The following is a 24,359-nucleotide window of genomic DNA, read 5'->3' as shown; positions in this document are numbered from 1 at the left end:
ACATAGAGCAGCTATAATGAAGGAACCGTCAAGTCGCCATTAACTGATTTGCATATAGACAAGACAAGCCAACTGCCAGTAAATCTCTAGATAGCAATTGTAGCATTTTCATTGTACAAGTGATGTATACCCTCCTATATTTTGTGCTACGATGCTTGTGTAAGGAAGCCATATATCCGACTATCTGTGAATAATGAGCCCAATCAGAACATTAGTTTGACGGTTTAATGGTCACTTTTACACACGGTGTATACTTATTGACTGGCTGGCTGGAGTGTAATAAATGTGATGAATGATTTATTAGGAAGCAGCATTGTTTTTCCTGTGTAGTACTTTTTGTATTACTGTATTGTTTTATGTTGGGTGCTTTATGGGCAGGATTTACTAAGACCCCAAACAGTGTACGCAAAACTGTATGTTCACTAACAAAGAGATTAAGTTTGCTAGAAGTATAAAAGTGATAGAGACCACCGTATTTAAAAGAGGGTTTTATGTTTTAGATAGCTCTGATGGGTTTCAGTGTGGAACATTTGGGAGCGCACCTCAAGCGCAAAATGAAGTTTAAAGTAATGGAATTGGAAGTTAATGGAAGAGGCAAACAAGAAATATTTCACTCTGATTTGAGAGAAGCCAGCAACAACATAAAAGCCATATTTTGTTTGACTGAACTCACTCCTAGTGCATGTGAATTGGATGTGGCTGTGCTTCCAGTTTAACATTGCATGTAAAACTTGGGACAGCACACACAGAAAACAGTTCTGGGACAGATCAGCACCAATTTTCACAGTGCACTGAAACATGCCAGACACAAATCCAGAGTTAAAACGAGTTTTTTGTCATAGATGATATGACATGACACCTGAGTGCTACTATGTAAGCCCTTAGATCAGTGGTTCTTAACCTGGAACCCCGGGGGTTCGGTGAGTCAGCCTCAGGGGTTCGGTGGAGGTCAAGATACACACCTGAATCAAATGTTTTGTTATGATACGTCACACTTGGCCATCATTGGCTGCAAGTACACGTTGCCACGTTGCTTGGTCTATCTGTGCTGCAGGGAATTTTGCATGCTCAGTTGTCAACTTGTGGCTGTTGTGATGATGCGTCGTGTGATTTCTTTATTATTATTATTGTAATCTCTTCATGGTATGTCAAGCAAACAAAGACAGTGCCCGGACGAATTTGTACAATATAAATTCACGTGTATAACGGAACGCAAGAGTTCCACAGGGTTTAATTGACCTTTCGCAAACCACATCCCCAAACGGTAAAAACGGTTGTTGTTTACCTCAGACTTATCTTGACACCAGTATGTTTTAGCCTTGATAGTTATGAAGTCTGCTTTTCTGCATACAACGACTTTCTTATGAAGGTTGATGTTTTTTTTATTATTATTATTATTTCTGCCTTATATTCTCAACTATTATTGCACACTAGTAAAACAACTTTGGCACACTATAGGTCCTAGTATGATCTGTCCTCACTAGCTGCATGTTTTTTTTTTCACTACTAGTGCCACTTTTGATCAACGAGTTCGCAATTAGACCTAACTCGTAAACTACTGTGCTGCGCTAGCAAAACTAGTCTACTACTAGTATGCATGTGTCACACACGAGTAGCCTGTATTTTAACATTATGATTATATCCTTCCGCTACATATTTTAGACTCCTTTTGTTTCGATCTGGAAGATATCACCATTGTATTGCTCCACAAACACTCACTGACATGCTCTGGTATGTCCAGAAGGACCTGGAAGTGTCAACTGAGGGGGGGAGCTTTTGTGAAAGGTCAATTCTGTGGGCGCTGCTGTTTTCAATGTATCTGCTGCCCCTGGGTACCATCTTAGCAAAACAGCGAATTGAGTTGTGATTGGAGTCAGCGTCCGAGCTGCATGATTTGCAATGCCAAACAATTCTAGTCCAACACAACTAGCTATTTAGCAAACTCAAGGAACACTTCTACTCTCCCTGTTCATTTCAGTCACCAGCAAATCCTCCAGTATTTGAAGACATAAGAAGACTCATGACACTCCCTCTTAGGTTTGATGAATCTGTGTATATGTACTCCTTCAAGAACGCACATAATGATCAGTGCGGCAATATTGACCATTTGGCAGGCACATTCCTGGATACGCCCGGTTTTTAGATTAGCTTCCACATCTGTTTGCGAAAGCAATCAAGTCGCCACCTGTTTTTGCACGGACAATCCTTTAGTAAATCAATCATGTGTTGGAAATATGAAATGTGAAGAAGTAGTGGGAGCAATAAGAGGGTGACGCATCACTCTGTGTTCCAGAGCTTAATCAGGAGTGCCACTTAAGGCGTCGCTGTTCTCTGACCCTGTGAAGTGACTTTGACCACTGAGTCATCACCAGGGTCTGGCAGAACAAATAGTGTTTTTGTTTTTTGTTTTTTGCCCTGACATAGTAGCAATGTGGCAAAAAATAGCTTGGTTTTGGTCATGTTAAGACAGCTGCCATTCTCCATCACATATCAAAAGACAGTTGTATGATGTTAAAGGAATTTATTTTCATTAAAATGAGTTTGGAGACCTTTGTTGACATTTGTTCACCAGTGTTCATAACATTTCAAAGACAGTAACGTTGGGTAAAGACAACAGATGCAAGGGTATTGTGTGTTATGCATCATAAATGAAAGTCTGCCAAGGTGCCCCATTATATCTTACAGACTTGATCTGCGACTGATGTAGCATGTATTTAGAGGAGAATACATTTGTGATATGTTGGTGTATTGTTCATCAGTTACATTGTGTCCATGAAAAGCTCGGCACCTGCATTAAGAAATTATTTAGGGAATGATTAATGTGCAGTGATTTAGTTCAGATGTGGCTGTCAAGATAGAGATTTGGCAGGTCTGTATGTGTCAATGGTGAGCAGTCAGGGCCAGAAAGTACTTCTCAACTGGCCTTAATACAATCAGAAGCACTAAACTCCCTTAATTCTAACATTTGTTCCATTAATTAAATTCACCATTTTCTGTTCTTTGATTGGTTTGATAGAGCAAACCGAGTATTTATCTTTTCATAGGTAACCGTGGCTGAAAAGCAAAGCATGGAGAGTCTTGTAAAGGAAATGCATGAGTAGTAAATGAATTGGGCCATCACCAACAGCTTCTCAAAGAGCCACTATCCCTTTATTTGTCACTTTTTCATTCTCTTTCTATTATTGCAATATTCATATCTACAGTCAAGTCATGACCATGGCAATCATCTTCTTCAACTATCGTGCAATGTTGTTTTTGGTTAAACCATAATAAAATAATAATAATAATACAGTGCAGCATATTTAGTGCCCTAAAAAAACTGTTCATCAATAAGAAGACCAGCGGTCAAAGTTTTTCCTTTTAAGTGAGATGGTGGGAGGGCCAAATTAGTGTGTGTCTGAGTTGCAGACTCTACTGTATTTTCTTGGCTTTCGACCTTGTTGCTCGGTGTGCCGCGGGCCTCAGAGCTGCAGGCGACAAGGCTGCACACCAACTTCCTCACTGTTCTCTGTTGATTTTCAGACTCAGGTCATGAGCAGCATAAAATGAGATCAGTTGCTTAGAGAGTTGGAAATAAAACAGTCCAATTATTGGCTGATGTTTAATTGCTCCCTGTATTTCGACACCTTAGTTATCAAAACACACTACTGCCGCTGATCAAATGACCCATACGTAATGTTAGGAGACGTTTTACAACAAACTTGTCTTGCAAACTTCCGCCATAGGAACAGAACTATATCTTATATAATAAATGAAAATTAAGTAAAATATTTAATGTGCTACCCAGGTCAGACATGAACACAAACTGAAAATAAATAAATACCATCACTAATATGTTGCAATTGTAGTAACTCTAAATATTATATACGGTACACAAAAGTAATATAACAACATGCAAATGTTCCATGTACATCTTACTATATTAAAGGGTTGGTCATGTGAAAAATCGACTTTTTGGAGCTTTTAGTCATGTTATAATGCTAATTCCGCCAAAGTGGTGTTTTCCTACATTCGCCTTTTATGAGAAATTCTACGTCAAGGGTGGGCAAACTCTGTCCTCTGGGGCCGAGTTTGCCCACTCTTGACAAACTCGGCCCCAGAGGACCAAGTTTGCCCACCCCTGTTCTAGGTCATTCTGCTGTCCAAGCACCAGCCCCTCCCAACCTGAGAAAACAAGTGGGTGATCCCTCTATGATGTCATTAGGTGCAGACCCACCCCCGCACCGCCTGCGCGGACTAAACACATGCCCACATGCTCGCAGGATAGTGATAAAACTACCCTTTAATCAGTAAACATTCTGTCCAAGTGAATTCAAAGCAATCAATTATCCTTCACATTTGCACTGCCAAAGTGCAATAACAATTGGCCGTCTTAAATTCCCAGAAAGGTTCCGCGCTGCAGCTGACACTTGTGTAAACTACAATTATAAACTTTGCACCAATGAATCTTTATGAAAGAATGATGTAGTGGTTAGCCCACTCACCCTGTAAGCAGAAGATCCTGGGTTCGCATCCCACGCAAGGTTCCCCCCTCACTCCTTATCCTCCACTATGATTTCATGTGGCAAAGGAGCTGTTTCAAACATCCATCCAATTTCCACATTGAAAGAAGACGTGGCCATTTGGAGGAATTCGCAAACGCGGTGGTCCGGAGTTTTGTGGGCGGGGTAGCCACACAGGCGGAGATGAGGGTTTTACTGAACCGGGCGTCTTCTGGGTTAGAAAACTAGCCAGCTCCTTTTTCAGACATGCTAGCCCTTTTGAATCCATAATGGCTCTTAACTTGAGATCTTTTGTATCTCTGTTTTTACCTTAACTCACAAAACCATTTTGCTGAAAAACCTTTTGCATTTGGTATTTCCAGTTTTAATGAGAAGCTGCAATTGCCTAATTACGTGCAGTTTTCAGTCGGATTTTAGCCAACTCATCATCGATATTGTGTTGTTTGGCTGAGATTATCTGTGTTGGTCTAACTGACCTATGTTGCTTTGGATTGTAGTAGAAGCGGTTATGCTGCACGTGCGTGTGTGAGGATGGCAGTGCTGTAGACAACGCAGCAGTTGTTTGTAGTTTTTTGGACAGTTTTTGGTAGTTTTGGATATTGGGATCAGTAGTTGGTGAGTTGGCTTGCCCTCTTTCATCTATAACTGCATTGTAAGATGGACAGTTCTGATATCTCTTTGCCAGGGTTATAATAGTTTGGGATTTTTCATTATAGTATCATTTTTTGTCTTTTTTTAGTTTGTATTAATGGTTAGAGCAGGTTTTCTTTTAATAGTTTTAGTATTTGTCTAAAAACATCTTTGGCTACATCTCTTAGCAATATCATGATGATACTGGTGATAGATATTTTATTTGGATTACTGTAGTTTTGAAGTTTGCCAGATTACGCCATTGGTAGTTATTGTATTGCATTACTTATGCATAGTATTTTAATGGTAAATCAAATCAAAGCTTAACTTTCTCATGCCTGGTCCAGAAGAAAAGTTTAGGTCAGAGATCTCTTAAAGCAACACTAAGGAACTTTCAATTTACATTGATTATGGTGGTGCCATATGGAGAAAAGTGTTGATGTTACGCCTGAAGGAAGACCACATTTCCCATGACAACAAGTGCATTGCGCCGTTTTTTTAGCTCATCGCAGCGAGTGAAAGCCGGGCCAGTGTTGATCCCAATGTTGATCCCTGACTGTCCTTTTATCCGGGGAGATTCCCTTTTTCTTTTTTGTCCCCTGAGACAAAACCTTTCAGTTGTTTTGCAGCTTTTGCCAGGAAAGCAGTAATTGTGCGTCGACATTCAAATTGACTTTCTGTCTTTGTAATGAATGGGTTAATGGGGAAGTGACCTATGCCATAAAGCAAGTCAGCGCATTTGTAGTTTTTTTGCGTGGTAGTGTTCCTACCATCCTCCACAACATTGCCAGTAAAAATGATACAGACCCACTCAGGCCATGGCAAAGGTACCATTCAACTAGTTTTAAGTCGATGTTTCATCAGAAAGAGTTATGAAATTCATTTTATTCAGGGTGAAAAGTTCCTTACTGCTACTTTTAAGTCATCTGTCTAGATCACTTATTCAGTCGAGGGGGTTTGAGCTTATTTCCACTGGTTTCAGACAACAACTTGTTTCACACCCACAAACCATCAATAATGTTACTTTACATGCAGGGGAAAAAAAACAAAAACTACAGCTTTTATTCCATCTTTCTGGTGGTGATCTTGTCCACTGAACCACAGTGCCTCCTATCTGCATTCTAGATAAAGACATCTCAATGGCACTGCCCTGCTCTAAAAATCCCTTTTATGGATTTTGCCTTGTGCACTGGAGCACGTCATGTGGGAACAGAAAGGTTCTTCCCCAAGACTGCATTAGACAAAGATCCTGTCATAGAAAAAAAATCCAGCAGTAGGGGGCTTTGTTACAGAGCGTGATTTAACACTGTATCCCAGCATCCTGGAACCAGAAAATTGGCGATAAAATTGTCGGTATGTGATAAAGTAATCACCAGTGTCTGGTGTGGCCTATAAAATACTTTATGGACAGCCACATTACTTTTTATGCAATATGCCAAAGAAGTGAAATGTCACACAGCTGTCCTGCTGTTCCATTTATACAAAACAGCGAACTGTAAAATTGTAGGATTGTCCAAAATTCCATGCTAACAATTAAGATGAATAACTAAGGTGTCAAGTCGTCATTGCTTCATTGATGAATCTGCATTTGAAAACATTTGAGCGCTTGGTGTATATATATTATAAAACATAGTATGAAAATAGAAAAGTGAAGAGTAGTAAAGAAATTTCATCCGTGATGTGAATGCCTTTGGCATAAAAAATCTCGGCATGCTTTTATTCAGTTTCCTCTTGGTTTTGCTTGCTCTGAAAAACCTATTACAGTTTGATTTTACATACAACAGAGTGTTGAGTTTTTATGCCTGAATCTGCTCATTATGGTACATACACCTCTAATTGCAAATGCTATTAGATCAAAGGATGTTGTACCGTTAAGTGAATTTCAGGCTTTCTGGGTTTCACAACGAACACTAAGAAAAACAGAAAAAGGTCTTATCTCTATTGGCTGACAGACCTTAATTGTTCAGTATTCACTTGTAAACATCGTTTGTGTTGAGTTGCCATTCATGGACGTTCATTTCTGCTCTCTTCTTAGACATGGAACTCGATGTGCAGGAGAGGTTGCAGCTGCAGCTAACAATGGTGTCTGTGGCATTGGTGTAGCCTATAATGCTAAAATTGGAGGTGAGTTCATCGTAATAAGGATTTTGAGATATTCTCTTATTTATCTTGTCTTCTTTCAGGTATCAGTAAGGCAGGGGTGTCCAAACCTTGTCATTTGAGGGCCACATACAGAAAATCAGGACGCAAGGGCCACATAATGTTATGAAGATAAATTGTGTTTAGTCCTAAAAATTGTACAAATAATTTACTTGTGTTTTTGCATATTTAGAAAAATGCTACAGTATATAAACTAATTTATTTGTAATATGGCATTAGGGTTATTATAGTTTTGGAATTTTTCATTTTAGTTAGTTTTTATTAGATTTCAGGGTGGTTCTGTTAGTTTTTATTACCGGTAGTTTAGTTCTTTAAAAAATCCTTAGTTTTAGTTTAGTTTGTTAGTTTTTCAGGATAGTATTAGTTTTTTTTGTTTGTTTGTTTTTTTGTTTTTTTAATGTGTATTACTTGTGCGCAATTTTTAAAAAACACCATGGGAGCAACGTCATCTTTTGGTGCTTTTCTATTGGCTGCTGCTAGATGACGTCACTTCTGTGTGACGTACTTTCAAACATCATTATTCCGGTTCATATCAAAATAAATCTACAAAAAATCAACTTTAAAATCATCCCCAAAGGCTCATGCATTAAATTAATTACCAAAGACTAAAACAAAGTACGTTTGCTATAATTATTGTTAATTTTAGTTAGTTTTGTAAACATAAAATGTAGTTTGTTAGTTTTCGTTTTTTTAAAAAGCATTTCTGTTTTTATTTTATTTCTGTAACAATATTGTTTTTTGAATTTTAATTTTTTATTTTTTTAGTTTTTTTAAATTAATTTTAGTCAAATAAAATAACCTTAAATGGCACCTATTTTTCAATACCCTCCCTTCTTACTTTGACCATCTCCAAACATTTTTCAAATGCCATTTTTGGCATATGTCGCAGGCCACTGAAAAATGGACAGTGGGCTGCAAATGGCCCCCGGGACGTAGTTTGGACACCACTGCAGTAAGGTCTACTGTAAAGAAAACTTCAAAGAATAATATGATTATAAAAGTATTATCAGATTCCAACAATAGTATGATGTGTGTATAAAGTACAGAGCATTATACAATTTCATCAGGTCAATCTCCATAGTGGAATAGAATCTACTTTGTGGTGCTAATATAATGATAATGTAATGTGAATTTATTATCCTTGCTCAAAAATGTCATCCTTAATTAACTCTTTATGTAACTGTAATACAGTTACTTTTCAATGTTTTCAAAATGGTTTATGCATTTTTTTAGACGCTTCTGAAAATGTCCTTTAAGGGATTGAAAGAGATTTGTAGTACATTTTGGCATCAGATGATGTGTTAATTTGCATGATGATAGAAGCCAGCCGTATGCTGCATGCCGGCCCTGAGGAACTTGAATCAGCCCCATTCCAGATGTTACTCAAAACTCTCCTTCTTTGTCTTCATTACAATTTGTCTCCCCATGGAGCAACATACTGGCCCTGCTTTTCAGGAATTAATCCTCTGTGAATTTGTTCATGTCCTTCGAGCTTGCTAACGAGCTGCTGTGTTTTGCTTGGGTATGTTCACGAGTGTAATAAGAGACACTGTAATGAATGCATCCTTGCTGAGCAATGATAAGTGATAAGAGTTTAACACTGCAGTTGACATTATTGGCTCAATTAATGTTTGCTCCTGCATCACTTTTCCGTATGCTAGCACACACAAACACACATTCAATTCATCAGCGGCACTACAACCTACTTCTGATTTAGTGACATTCCTGGGAACTGACACAGCAGTGTTTGTGTCACTGAGCTGCAGGAAGTAAAAAAAAAAAATGTAACAACAGTAATTATGCTTGCTGCTGCAACACAGTCTGTACGTAATGATGACCAAGTAAACATCTTCTCTGTGTCACTCTTTGCTACTTGGCATTCAAACTTTGCAAACCAAATCTCACACCTGCAGTGAGACTACTTATTTGTGTGCAGCCCTGCCAGAGGGACTCAGCGGGTTGTCTGGAATCGATTATTGAAGTCGTAATGTGGATGTCAGTCTTGTCTCAGGTCACGGGTCTAGTCCCAGTAATAGACTTCATTTGAAAGCGGTTCATTTCACACCTCTCCGCTGCCATTAATGTTCACTGGACTGATCTGAGGCAGCTCACATCAAACGGCCAGGCAGTGGCGTGTTTAGGTGTGATTAAAGATGTCATTTTGCTTCTACCCTGTGGGCACACCATTCTGTTGCAGACTCTCTGAACTCTTGTTTACCAGGTGGCTGTCCGTCAGATCATCACGTATGAGACATTTATGTGCTCATTAAAAGTGGGAATATTTTTTTTTTTTACATCCTACTTGTTTGTTCCTATTGTTGCAGACAGTCCTGGGGGTTGGGCTTTCATCCTCAGTTTTAACATCTCTACCTTCTGAGGGTGTAAATTGTGCTGCTGTTCGTTTGCCTCCATCTTTCTCATCTTTAATCGCTGAGCTGCTCTGTGTGTGCATTTATCAGGAGTCCGTATGTTGGATGGGGAGGTGACAGATGTGGTGGAGGCGCACTCTCTTGGTCTCAACCCCCAGTATATTCACATATACAGTGCCAGCTGGGGCCCAGAAGACGACGGCAAATCGTTGGACGGCCCTGCTAAGCTGGCCAAGGAGGCTTTCCAGCAGGGAATCACCAAGGTCAGTCAGACCACATAACCTTGGACGGGGAAGTCTTTTTCATACATATTAACTCTTTGACCGCCAAAAACGTTTAATAACGATTTGTAAAATCATGGTGGATGCCGCCATAAACGTTAAATGATGTCAACTACGTTTTTTTAGGGATGTCCCGATCACATTTTTTTGCACCCGCATGATTTTGAAGATCTGACGATAACAATAATAATAAGAAATAATAATAATATATTCATAATAATTATTAAAACAAAATTGCCAAAAATGAATACCCCGATCATTTTCTCCCAATACCGATCAGTTGAAACTTACGTGAACGGGACTTGGTTTCCGATCGTGTGATCGGGACATCCCTAGTTTATTTATTTATTTATTTATTTATTTTTTATCAATGGGAAATGCAATGTCTAAGTGAAGCGCTGCCTGGTCAATTGTTTGTGGAATCAAAAACACCCACTAACTATGGCCAGCAGATGGCAGCATTGTATCTCTTTTCAATGAGTTTCCGGTATATGGATTCTGAATCTGATGAAATGTAACGTTTTCAAGGATGATGTGAATGATCAAAGCCTTTGTCACGTTTACCGTTATGGAGAAAATGTATCTTTTCATAAAAACCTTGCTTTCAACTTTTCAGTTTTCGCTAAATGTCACTCAAATTACCTATTTTCAAATGGTGATGAGTAAAGAATTGAATAAGGTAGAAAATTAGAAACATATTTTTTTTCTAATGAAAGAACAGAATGCGATCTTTCATTTAGTACCAACACTGTATATGTAGTAAAAGCAAACAATATTCTTTTTGCCTTGAAAGATGAGTTGAGTTAAAATGCTCGAAATCTGCTGGCACTGCGGGGGTCTTTTTTTTTTTTTTTTTTTTGATAACGTGTGGCAGTAAAAGAGTTAAAGATGCCTAGAACAGCAAGTACAATGTTTGTTCTCTGGACTATGCAGGCTAGCTATGTAAATATTAGGGATGGTCGATACCAATTGTTTGTCTTTTAGGGTGTTATTACCATTTGAGTACGTAACTCTTGAGTACCACTAGGACTTTTGATAAAATTCAAAGAAAAAAACAATGACATATAATTATAAAGAAACACCAATATATCCCAATATAGCATTTTCCCCTAAAATTGCATTAAATTAATAAGTTTTCTATTCCTCTAATTTCAAATTTCTGATTGCCATAAGAGGCTGTGCCATCGTACGTACCGATGGTATCGGTCCAATACGATACCTGATATGGGTACTTGCCCATTCCTAGTCAATATCGTGATATCATACAGACCTGTGGGATCCAGTGTAATCCAGCAATAAATTCAACAAGGAAATAAACTTGACACTTTATACAGCTGTCTGCTCATATTGCCCATTAACAAGATACACAAACTCTTACTGTAATAATTTTAAAATGGAGCGTGTTGTATTCTTCTATCCTGTTTCTTATATCACACAGAATGGAGGATTCTGTGGTGAGCAATCATCAGATGGTTGTGTATATATAATAAGGGTGGCTGTTTGACTGAATGTCTTTGGTTGCATTGACGTGTATCCGTCTTCTTCAGGGCACAAACTGCTTGTGACTGCGCCAGCGGTGCCACTGCAAGTTGCATCTAAGCAGTGCATTCAGTTTTGCTTGACTTGCTTCAAAAAAAAGAGTGCTAAAAATTAACTGTACAGGAAATACTGTTTTTTTTCACAGTGCAAAGTATTTATGAAGTCAAAATAAAATGCAAAATGTGCTGTGCTTTTATTATTATTTTTTTAAATAGCGAGTTTATTCTGATGCGCATGGCAGTACAAACGAATAGCAGCTGTTGTGGCTTCAGTGATGTCAACTTAACTTTTTGTCACTATATTTAGGAGCTTAAAAAAAAGTGGCAATATCAACAGTGGTCCTCACCTGTAAATTCAATATGACTGTTTACCGTTTATGATTTTGTTTCCTAATTATAGTATAACAAGGCCTATGTTTCCCCATTTGGTTCTTAAACAATTAAGCCACACATTTATCTACTCCCAGTTGGACTACTGTAACTCCCTTTACACCTGCCAGAGTCAGTCTTGTGTAAAAAGCTTTTAGCTAATCCAAAGTACAGAAACTAAGAACTAGCCAGAGGTCCCATTATCCCTGTTCTTGCATCCTGCCACTGTCATCCAGTAAAATTCAGAATACACTCCGAGATCCTGTTGATTATTTACAAAGCACTACATATCTGAGCTCCTCGTTCCTCATTCCACAACACGGCCTCTCCAATGCACAAATCTTGGCCTTTTATCCATCCGCGCACACACCGCAAATCTGTGTCTGTGAAATGCGATGTAACTGTTTTAAATAGTGCTATATAAATACGTTTAGCAAGCACTATCTTAATTAAAAAATACAATTCACTGCTTTATATTAAGACATTAAATTCATATTGAACACAATTGTGGTTAGCGCAATTCCCCTCGACAACCATTTTCTTACATCACCCCTCTGGAAAATGAATTGTGCCTCCCTGCACTATAGCATAATGTATCCATGCAATTAGAACTGCAAAAGGTCTAAAAATGGTGTTTGTTTGTTTGTTTTTATCTCTCCACAGTTTTTGACAGTGAAGATGTAATAAAATTGCATACCTGAACTGGCCCTCACCTGCACATGGTAGCTTTTGTGAAATAACAGCTCAGGTTGTCAATTGTCCTTTGACTAGTCCTTGAAATTTGTAAGGGAAATATTGTCTCATGCTAATATATTTTTGGGCTATTTGCAAGCCCGAAGTGCAGACAAATCCGCTCATGTGAAATGAAGCATACCTCAAAGTGCAGCAGCCATCCATACAGAACAATAGTTAGATTCGAGCACTGCAGTAATTAGCATATAAACAAACTAAATGGTATGCAGAGATGCATGTTGGCAACAGGTGAAAAGTGTTGAGTGAACACAGGCATGTTTAAGAGGGTTTTGCGCTTTTAGTAGCTTTGATGGATTTCACCATGGAATAACTGGGACAGCACTGTAAGCACAGAATGAAGTTTGTAGTGGTGGAATTGGAAAAGGCAAACATAATTTGGTTACCGAAAAGAAAGCTATTGTTTGATCCTGTATCATCCTGTATCCGCCCATCCTGCTAACACTATGTTTAAAACACATACCTGAAAAATTGTCTGGGAGAAGGCAGAACCAGAATTTGACCCGTAAGGATATGGAATGGAAGATGAAAGGAGTTTTTGTTATAGGGGATACGGCATGACTCCAGACTATGACTGGCTCCGAGTCAGCCCTTAGATCATTCAGAAGCCCCAAACTTACATTGCTGAGCAGACAATATGTAATGACATTTTTTGTTTTTGGCATTTAAAAAAATGTTTACCCAAGCAGAAAAGTTCTCCCCGCCACCACTCATTTTTCCTGGGCTCGGCTGGCACTGCTGTGAGTGCTGGTTTGCTCCTGCAAAATCAACTATCACAATTTGTCTCCGGATAGATAAATCACAATGAGCATGCTAAATTCTTCTATCCTGAGTACACTCGGTTAGGCGATAAGCTTCCACATTTGTTTGTGTGAGCAATCAAGTTTGTGCCCACATTTGCTTGCACAAACCTTTTGTAAATCAAACTCTTGGCTTCTGGGCTTTCTATATCCACTCTACTTTAACTGTATAAGTGTATAATATTTCAAAATATCCACAGACTGTATTGTATCTTTCTATTCTACTGTTTTTAAAAGCCAGTTGCATTTCACCCCACCACTTGACAGTATTGCCATTATCCACTTTATCCCTATTATAGGGCTGCACTGCACTAATCCTGTCCTTACATTTTCAACCACACTGTATTTCTGCTTCTTTTATTATAAACAAAGGCAATAATGTGTTTTCACAGTTGCCCATCTGCTGTTGAGGGATTTTTGTGTGTGTCTGTGTGTGCGCAGAGCAGAACACAGGTCAGTTATTAGCCCAACAATAACATTTTGTGTTTGACGTCTGAACATTTTGTCTTTCTTCAATTGTCAAATTATGACATTTCTTTTCTTTTTCATAGACTACATTTAATTGTAAAGACATTTGAATAACATAAAAGCATGTCAAAATATTGAAAAATTTGGAAATGGTTCTCAGTATGATCCAGTACATTTCTCCACCACTGGGAAGTAAAATAATAACCAGTTATTGTAAACTACTATTTTGTTAAATGACTGAGTATCCATCAAAACTAAGCATTGTTTATCTTTGAATTGTTTATCTTTGAATTGTTTATCTTTGAATTTGTAGAGCTCTTGTATTGAATCCTGCTAGATTGGTCATAATGTAAGAAGTTGGCTGTGATAGATTTGTTATATTTACATAGATTGTCAGAAACAATAGGAATCTGCCTAATGGTCTGTACATCACATTAAATTTATAAACAAACAGCCGGCAATTCTTTGCTAACTTATGTCTTTACTGCTTGGTATTAATTTGATTTGATGGTCAACTGCCACCATATAAAAGAGATAAGTAGATAAGATTGTCTTCTTTTGAAGACCAACATACCGTAGGCCTACATAGCTCAAACGAAAAGGACATTTTCACTGAGGTTATTTCAAAGTTGTTGAGTGCTGACAGCAGATGAGCCCATTCCCTTTCATTTATTCCATCGTGGCCAAAAGGGACAGAACTGGTCTATAGACCTGCAGCTATTACAAGCTGCATCTGGAGAGAAAATAGGCCATCAGTGTATGAAAGTGCAACATCACTCTGTCACCTTTTAGAGAGGGACATTTCAAAAATTGATTCTGAAACAGGGGCGTAGGCAAACATTTTTCAGTGGGGAGGCCAGGGTTATAAAACATCTCACTGGCCAAAGGTGCCAAGTAGCCATAACACACACACATGAAGGCACGTGCAACATTCACAGTCATGGTTTCATAAAATCAAATGCAAACATATCCAGCACATTGCTCAACATACAAACAGAATCAAGTTGAAGTAAAACGCAACATTTTGCTTAATTCACTCGATAATACCATTTTATTTGCCTCTATCCCAAGCACTTTTTGCATTTGCTAACAACCAATCAGTATGATTGTCACTGGCAACTTTTTGCACACTGTGATTGATTGCCCATTCACTTAAATCATATCAAAATACACAATGACACAATTAATCGCTTAAAACTTCACAAATCAAATTGCTGCTTTTTATTACTTGTTTGTTCCTGCTTGTATTATGATTATGAATATGTTGAGCAACTTACGATAGATGGTATGTTAAAACTCATTCACTGCCAGTCATTATAGAAAATTTTTACATTTCCAATACTCACGTGATATTCCATTCAATAATTATATATAAACCGAATCTACCAAATAACAGAATAGACTCCCTACTTTTTGTCCCGTCCCGTTCTTTTATAATTGACAGCAGAAAAATGTAGGTTTGCCAAAATACAGCCATTTCTCCCATGGACTCTGAAACTGTGTTTATTTCCTATAAAATGGGGCAATGATGTCATCTACCGGTGGTTGGGCATCAGTAAAGTTGTTTCCAAGTTTGATATTTACAGTGGAGCATGCTCAGATTCGCCCCCATTTAGCACCGCTCTAAAAAATACAATTGACAAGTATACTTGTCAAAGGCAGTGAATGAGTTAAACAATGACTTATCAGCTGAGTTCAATCAAGATTTTATCTGTTGTAGCTCATCTAAGCTAGATCGAGAATGCTCTCTGTACATAAGATGCAAGATAACATTGTTGGTGTTTCTTAAAAATAGTAATAAAATGGAACAATAATATGATAACACTGCACTTTTTAACTCTTATACTGCCACACATTATCAAAAAGCACCCCCCAATGCCAGCGGATTTCGAGCATTTTAACTCATTTTTCGAAGCAAACAGAATATTGTGTTCTTTTGCTACATATACAACATGGGTACCACATGAAAGATCGCATTCCATTCTTTCATTAGAAAAAAAGTATGTTTCCACCTTATTCCGCTCTTTAGTAATCACCATTTGAAAATAGGTAATTTGAGTGACATTTAGCGAAAATTGGAAAGAAAAGAAACATTTTCTCCACAACAGTGACTTTGATACTAATATTTTTTGTTTAGTGACGCTCCATCAAATTAGGTTTAATGTTACAAAGGCTTTGATCATTCACGTCAGCCTTGAAAACGTTCTATTTCATCAGATTGTGTCATGATTCATTGTAATTCGCAGCTCTAGTTAGGGCCCGAGCAGCTACCGCTGCAAGGTTAAATAAACTTGATGTGAGTTGAGTAATTTCATAGCAGCCCATTGAAAAGAGATACAATGTTGCATCTGCTGGCCATAGTTAGTGGGTGTTTTTGATTTCACAACTCATTGACCTGGCTGCACTGCACTTGGAGGTTTCACTGGCCACTGATATATTTAAAAAAAAAAAAAAAAAAAAAGTAGTTGACGTCACTTAACGTTTATGGCGGCAAACATCGTGATTTTACTAAACGTTATTCAACGTTTTTGGCGGTCAAAGAGTTAAAATGACAATGGCAACATTTTTGGCGGTCAAAGAGTTAAAATGACCAAGTACGGTATATAATGCAGCACGGTGACCAACTGGTAGAACATCCACCTCGCAGTGCAGAGGTCTAAATTGTTCACAAGTGTATTTGTGAGTGTTTGTCTACTCTATGTGTGCAATGCGATTGGCTAGTGACCAGTTCTGGGCCGACCCCTCCCAGCACCCGAATACAGCTGGGATGGGCTCCAGCAAGTTGTTCAGAAAATGGATGGATGGAAGTACATCATTTGTTACTTCAGTCATATTCTTATTATGAGACATAAATCACCTCACGACTGTTAGCCTGCTTGTAAAGTGTACACTTAATGAGATTGAATGGGTGATATACTGTTTGTGCTTTAGGAGATTGGAGCAAAACAGTCTCATTGGCAGACATCGTTTGGCATTTATATGCCCTCTAGATAGTCAGTTTGAGTAGATTTTGTAATTATTTTTTCCCCTTTTTATCTTCAGTTTTATAACATGGTGGCTTAAATGAGAAGATAATAAGAGTTATACTGAGAGACATTATGTACAGTAACTAACAAGAGATTTGAGCAGTGGGACATAATCTGCTGTCTCTCTGCATTACTGCTGTGCAGTCATTTGGAATTATGTGTTCATTCTTTCTTTACCTCAGGGACGCGGCGGACTGGGCTCCATTTTTGTATGGGCCTCGGGAAACGGCGGCAGAGAGCAGGACAACTGCAACTGCGATGGCTACACCAACAGCATCTACACTTTGTCCATCAGCAGCACCACACAATCTGGAAATGTGCCGTGGTACAGCGAGCCTTGCTCATCCACCCTCGCCACCACCTTCAGCTCTGGAAACCCTGGGGAAAAACAGATAGTAGGTGGACACAAATACAGTATGTACACCCACGCTGGAATGAGAGGAAACAAAAAACAGTGTAAATGTCAGCGCATTGATGTTATATTTCAAGTTGTAAGCTTATATCCCAAATCCATCCTTTTTTAACATTCACGCGCATTATGGGAATCTCCCTGCTGTCAGAATATAGGAGAGACTGATGTGCAACACACAGGAAGCAAAGATGACAATGATACCGCAACATGCCCCCTTGAAGCTACTTGTCAAGAAACGCTTGCCTCAGGAACAAGGAACAGATAACTATCAATCCTTTCTAAGGAGAGACATGCCGCAGGCGGTCAAAACAAATCTCTTTTGTTTCTTTTTGTACTGGTAGCATCGTGTTTCTCTTCGCCAGAGATCAGTGTTTTTGTTCTTTAAAAAAAAATGACAGTAGTACCTCATTTAGCAGTTTGGTTTACCTGACATCCCTTCAAAATATATATATTAAAAAAATGTATCCTTATATGATATTCTTCATACCCAGAATGAACCAAATGTAGCTGCAAATGTTGACAGATGGATAGGAAACAACTAGTGAGGTCGGATAAGTGGTACAGAGATGGGTAGATGGATATAATAAATGTTTGATCAATATTATATATATATATATATATATATATATATATATATATATATATATATATATTGTTATTCATAGTTTACCTTTTCTTCCCAATTTGAAACAGTTCACAGGTTTCTTAACATGTGACTTGCTTGTCAAAATACCCAAAAGATCAAGAGCTACTGCTTATATTACATCATATTACATCATATTGCTCGGCCAATGATGGCCAATGCTCTGAACCATTCCCATTCCAATGCGAATCACGAGAATAATTGACTCTAAAAATGTGTATTTTTGAATATAATAGTTTAAACCACAATTCTACCCAAATTATGATCTCAGAGCTCTTAAAATGAAAAACCCGTAAATGGTTTACTTAATGGAGTAGGAAGAGTTACCACCAGAAGTGCAAGAATACGTGTACGTCGCCGAAACCAGGGAACGTAGCCATTGCCAAAACTGTGATAATACAAAACATACATTTAAAAAAAAAATAAAAAAATTGCTCATTCATCAGATCATAAAAGTCTCGAATAAGCAGTTTGTCCCTTTTGCAGATGTTTCTATTGCATGATGGTTCCAAGGCTCTTTTACCCAATTCGTAATGGTTCCATTGTCAAATAGTTTTTATAGGCACCAAGGCTGCCTTTCTTATGCCATCTTTACATAGGGCCTTTTTAAAAAATAAAAATGTATATAAATTGTCTTGTTAAATTGTGTTTTGCTTTACAATGGATAAGGCTTTTAGTAGTGCCACAATGGTTTTCGCACCTTATTAACCTTTGTGGTTAGTCATGACTCATGATGATGTGGATCCTCGTCTAAATAAATCACTTCTATTCTTGAATGGTCCTGTTGTTTTGTGCGTGGCTCAAGATAATGAGCTTGACAACGCTTCACCAGCAATGTGTGAATTTACTCTGACCAGTGGGAACACATTAGTCACATAAATATGAAAGAGTGTGCAAGCGTTGGACTTGTAGTGTATATGTATTTAAAATACAGGACAAAAAGCAGTTTGTGTGTGAAGCATGGGCATTTTGTTAAATTAAATGACATTTGTTGCTTATTTATTATGGTTAAATAAATGTATCTAGGCAAGGCAATTGAAAACAGTTTCACATTGGCAATTCCATCGTGGCTACAAACAGAAAAGTAAAACAATATTGTCTTCGGGCATCTTTTTTTTTTTTTTTTTTCATTTTTTTTTTTTGCATCTGCATTAATGGGAAATGGTTTAATAATGTTCTCATCTGTATGCACTGCATAACTTTTCACAATAACACTGAAGCACTACCACTTTGCCTTCACGGTCTGTAGTTGTATCATTCCATTGCTATACACCAGATTGAAAAACAAGCTGACGCTTCCATTTTCTTCCCCGTTACTCATAAAAGGATTTCCTTTGTTTCCCTGGCCCGCAATGTCTTCCACTCAACATCTTTCACTGGGAATTTCCATCACACTTAAGTGGAATACTCGAAGTGTCAAATTAAATGTGTCTCTCCATTTCCACATCCGTCCCGAAGGTGACAACAGACCTCAGGCAGAAGTGCACCGATTCGCACACAGGGACGTCGGCTTCAGCGCCACTCGCTGCCGGGATCATCGCTCTGGCACTGGAGGCCAAGTGAGTTGAATCATTCTTCCTCTCCAAGTATGGAGCCAGCCCTGTGCCCAATCTAATGTTGTTTAATCTTATTTGGTATGCTTCACTGCAGGCTGAGAGGTAAATGTGAATATTTGTGTGCACACGGAGTCGGCCTAAATCCCAGCCCAGTTCCTCCCCAAGCAAAGGGATCTTTTTATAATCACTTCATTAGACAGACAAATTAGTGACTTTATCCCTCACAGACATCAGAATATCTTCCTAGAGATTACCTTTCTCATGCAGGTTTCCAAATTGCTGTCAGCGATTCTAATGTGTTCCATCACGAGCTTGTCTTTTGTCATATCTTGTGCATATTAAGTTTCCTTATCTACATAATGCTTGTCGTTCCCATTGTAGTCATTAGCTGGCAGGATTTTAGCTGGAATCCGGAAAAACCTCATTAGAACTGTTTTAGTGCGGATGTATGCAGCAGTGGCGATATGGAGAAACTAGAATTATGCCATTTTGACTGTGCGACTTTGAGCTTTCTTGTGAGGGAAAAATGTAAAACAGATATTCAAACCTTCAAATATTATTGCCCAATTAGCAACGAAGACCTTTGCTCATCCAGTTAATGTCACATTTGTACATTCTAACTGCAAGAGTGCTGTCAGCCAAATTTGAGATTCAAAGTTTATCTTCTTCTAAAATGTTAGGAGTATAAGCAAGAAAACACTTGGGGGTATATTCACTAAGAATGCACTGCGTCCGATAATAGTGTGAAATATTGCACCACAACTGCACCCGCAGTCTGCGCCCAGTTACCCACCTATTCACTAAGGATATTGCTCTAATCATATACTGGCGCAAACACGCCCACAAAACTGACAGCTTGGAGCAAATTTGCACCTGATTTACCACACATGGCAATGGATTTGCGCCAAGAACATGGTTGTTATAGTAACAGTTGCGAGAAAGATGACTTTATCAGAAAGCGAGGTTGGACCGAGAGTAAGCGTTTAGAGCGCCATTAAGCTGTACAGAGCAGAGAGGACGATGACGACGTCATTCATTCATAAAGTACAAATTATTGGTGCGATCGTGTTTTAAAAATATATTTTCAGAGGTTGGCGTGGGCGTACAGTATGCATCTGGCACGTAAAAATGATCATAAAATGCCTCCCCGCCATTGCCGATCAGCCCGGGTTACGTTATGTGTCCTGAACCAACATCTCTCTCGTTCTCTCTCTCCTCTCTGCGTGATCAGCCAGAGAGGGCCGTGCACCATGCCATGCACTACTGTCATGATCCCGGGATCGAGGTTGCGTCAGGTTTATAGATGCTTTCCATAAAGGTTATTTGCGTCACACAAACTCCGTGTGGCTATTAGCGCTGGCGTTAGTGAATTAGACGCTGTATATCAATGAGTTTCATTTGCATTGGGGTGGGCATATTTGCGTCAAATGTATGCAAATTACCTAATTTACATGCGCGCAAATAACACCGGCGCACCATGGCGCAATCTAGTCGGCAGCGCACTTATTGACTGATTTCCCCATCTGTGCAGGTTTAGTGAATTAGGCGCTTCCGGATTGCTCCATTCTTACTGGTTAGTGCCGTGCAAAGGCGACGTAAACCTTTTGTGAATATGTCCCTTGGTCCAAAAAAGTACCTGACATGGCTGAAGTGGTAGATCATTTGTGTCCTTTCATTTTCCGTTTTCAGTTCTACCACCGACTGATCTTATCCAAACTGAAATCAATCTTTGTTATTATGGCAGACTAGTAATCATGTCAACATCAAAGTGTATCTGACCTAAGGGGCACCATGTTTCATTAAAGATCACATCCAACATGTTTTCCTAGATGTTTGTGGGAGCTGGGTTCAAAGGCCACGCCTGTATTTTGTGTTTGTCAGCGCTTTTTACAAGAAGGCATTTTTCAAACTCTGATCTGCTGGCGGCGGCGGCGGCGACAGACTGTCATCTGTGACAGTGCTCTAGTTTATCGCGCTGTAATCTCATCTATAAATTTGTCCAACATGACAGATGGATTCATTCAAAAGGAAGCGTTTTGGCTTTCTGCTGTTCCATTACTCCATCATTTGCTCCTGCACTACTGGCTGAGGTGACATTGAAATGATGGGGACTCCGATTCTGCGGTGTTGCTGTTGTAATGGACCTTTTCACTTAACTATTTTATGTTTTACAGAACATCAAGTGTAGTTAATACAGAGTAAAGACTCCCTTTTTGCCTACCTTACATCTCATTTATAACCAAGATGTCGAGACATTCATCCTTGATATTGTATCAATTGCTTTATTGTTTTCACTGAGCATTAATGTCAGTTTTACAACGGTGTTACAACCGTACAGCGAAACAGTATAGTTGTCATGGTTAACTGGCATCAGGCATTGTCCTCAGGCTCTCGTCTTTATCTTGCTGTAGTATTCTAAAAACATTCCCTCTTTCCATTGTAACACGCTGAATTATATTTCACCAAGGGCTACAGACTTCTAAGCATTCACATCCCACTGCTTCTTTTGTCTTGCTATATAGTCAGAGGTCAGCCAAGGCAGACAGCTCATAATAAATGACGGCAACTAAATTACTTCTACGGATGTGTGCCGTGAAGATGAAGTGGTCTCTTTCCCACATCTCGGCAGTATGAACCTGACCTGGAGGGACATGCAGCACCTGGTGGTGAGAACGGCCCAACCCAAACATCTCAGCGCAGGAGACTGGAAGACGAATGGAGTTGGACGCAGAGGTAATACTGATTCACTGACGGCACTTGCTCGTGCACTCCAAACTCGGTTTGCATCATTTACTATCCTCCTCTTGTAACAATGGATGTAACGATAACGGCAATTTTGCAATATTAAAACTGCCACGAAATATCGTTGTCGTCATGCCACGATATTAAAAGCAGCACATCTGTTAAAAAAAACTCGGCTTGATTTTCATTTGTGCAGTTCTAGCACCCTCTGGCGGCTACTTTTAACAGTGCAGCTTATTTTTCACAAGGCATGTTTTGGCCCTTCTATGTTTAAAATCCACACTATTGGTCAGATGAAGGGACGCGTAATATGCCTGTGAAGCGAGTCAATATGTGGGGGAACTCAGTGTGTGCCTCAATATTGTTATTAGCGATTGTAGGTTGTTTATATGCATTGCTGTTATATACAAAAGCACAATATTGTGGGTGGTTTTTTTTTTTTAGTATGAGCTCTTTTTTTTCTGTTTTTTTAATTGTTTTTATTTATTTATTTATTTTTATTTTTTATTTTTTTACAATATTATAACCTTATTTTGTATCGCCAAACTCGTATTGAGAAGTTTGGATATCGTTACATCCCATCCCTACTTGTAACAGTACAGGAACAAAATAATGGTGGAAAAAGATTTGAAATGATTTATCCTGGTGTTTGGAGACTTTTTACAGTTATATATCGTATTATATGTATTTTTTTTCTTCTGCTAATTCACAATTAATGATTAAAAGTGTGTTCTGCAGTTTGTTTGTGTCCCTGATATTGCAATAGAAACTAAGCATGCACTTGTAATGAATTACTTAAATAGACCCCAATAATTTGGTTTTGTAGAGGAAAATAACCTGCACAAATATTGTGAATTCTGACTGATAGGTTGTACAGTCCAACATCATATGTTTTCTTATTTTTCTTATATTTTACTAAATTCACTTCAAAAACACAAACACATGTACAGCACATGCGGTTTTATTCAGTTCCTGCCAAAAACATGTTGCTAGCTAGTGCTCCGTTATCTGTTGATGTTTGCTAACTGAATTCTTAATTACCTGAGGTCATAATTATACATATTAGTGATGTGTCTGTCACGAACTAAATGAACGGCTCTCAAATTAATGGCTCCCCTGAAAGAGCCAAAAGTCCCATCACTAATACATATACAGTGGTTCAAATTGTACAGGTAACATTTAAGGTCAATTTACATAAACAACTTGCAATCACTAATAACACTTAATATTGAGTGACTTACTTGCTAATGCACACACACTTTGTGAATCGAGTCAATTTGTGGCAGAACTCAAACAAGTTACGTTCTCCTTCATCTGGCCTTTACCGTGGGTCTTAAACGTGGGTGGCCAAAAACATGCCTAATTAAAAGTAAACTGCACAAGCAAACTAATTACCAGAGGGAGCTTGAACTGCATAAGTGGAATACAACCTCTCCCTTTTAACAGATGTGCTGCTTTTAATATCGTAACATGAAGACATAAAGGTGGCCGTTTTAATATCACGATATCACGAATGTCGTGATATACTGCGACCTCTCCTTTTTTGACGGCATTATTTTACACATAGAGCCAAAGTTGAGAAACAGTACTTTGGTGGTCAGCGTGAAAGTGGTTTATCGCTAAAAAATGGATATAACAACAATAATAAATAATTTAAAATACTGTCAATGCATTTATCTATCCAGCTTGCTCTCATTAGCTGACTCAGGTAGCCCTAAACCAGTACAATACAATATGTCAGTAGGGATACCTGGACCTGGCACTCTTGAATCTTTGTCCTAGGCCAAACTCAAGTTGTACAATATAATGATATATGTCATTGACGCAATATAAATTGTAAAAAAAAAAAAAAAAAAAAAAAAGTGCGTTAAAGGTTTATCGTCTCTTTCTTTTTAAGTTTATGGAGAATGTGTACATACATTAATCAACTTCAGAAAGATAATTTCCATCTGTATTCCATCTATTGTTAGATTTCTACTTGGATGATGAAGATGAGGGTGCACGGTAGAGAAAATGGATGATGGATTATCTCTAAAGCAAACAAATTCCCCCCACAATTACCGTTTACCCTGTTCATGAACTCAGCATACGCAGTTTCGTAAATAATCTCAGC

At 38.5% G+C, this 24,359-nt stretch overlaps 1 protein-coding gene across 3 annotated transcripts in view; it reads left to right on the top strand.

Annotated features, from left to right (window-relative positions):
• The window catches only part of furinb (furin (paired basic amino acid cleaving enzyme) b), a 92,334-nt gene that overhangs the window by 55,610 nt on the left and 12,365 nt on the right, over nt 1-24,359 (top strand). For all 3 annotated transcript variants that reach the window (XR_013282793.1, XR_013282794.1, XM_077515937.1), the window contains exons 7-11: nt 7,168-7,256; nt 9,752-9,924; nt 17,076-17,288; nt 19,407-19,507; nt 22,134-22,237. Coding sequence is in view for 1 of the 3 variants with exons in the window: in XM_077515937.1 (XP_077372063.1) it covers nt 7,168-7,256; nt 9,752-9,924; nt 17,076-17,288; nt 19,407-19,507; nt 22,134-22,237 (680 nt within the window). In the remaining 2 variants the exon portion in view is untranslated. The remainder of the gene's footprint in view (nt 1-7,167; nt 7,257-9,751; nt 9,925-17,075; nt 17,289-19,406; nt 19,508-22,133; nt 22,238-24,359) is intronic.

This window comes from Festucalex cinctus, chromosome 3, assembly GCF_051991245.1.
Source record: "Festucalex cinctus isolate MCC-2025b chromosome 3, RoL_Fcin_1.0, whole genome shotgun sequence".
NCBI classification, from domain to species: Eukaryota; Metazoa; Chordata; class Actinopteri; order Syngnathiformes; family Syngnathidae; genus Festucalex; species Festucalex cinctus.
Note: the sequence above shows the minus strand (reverse complement) of the source record. Positions and strands in the feature narration are given on the sequence as shown.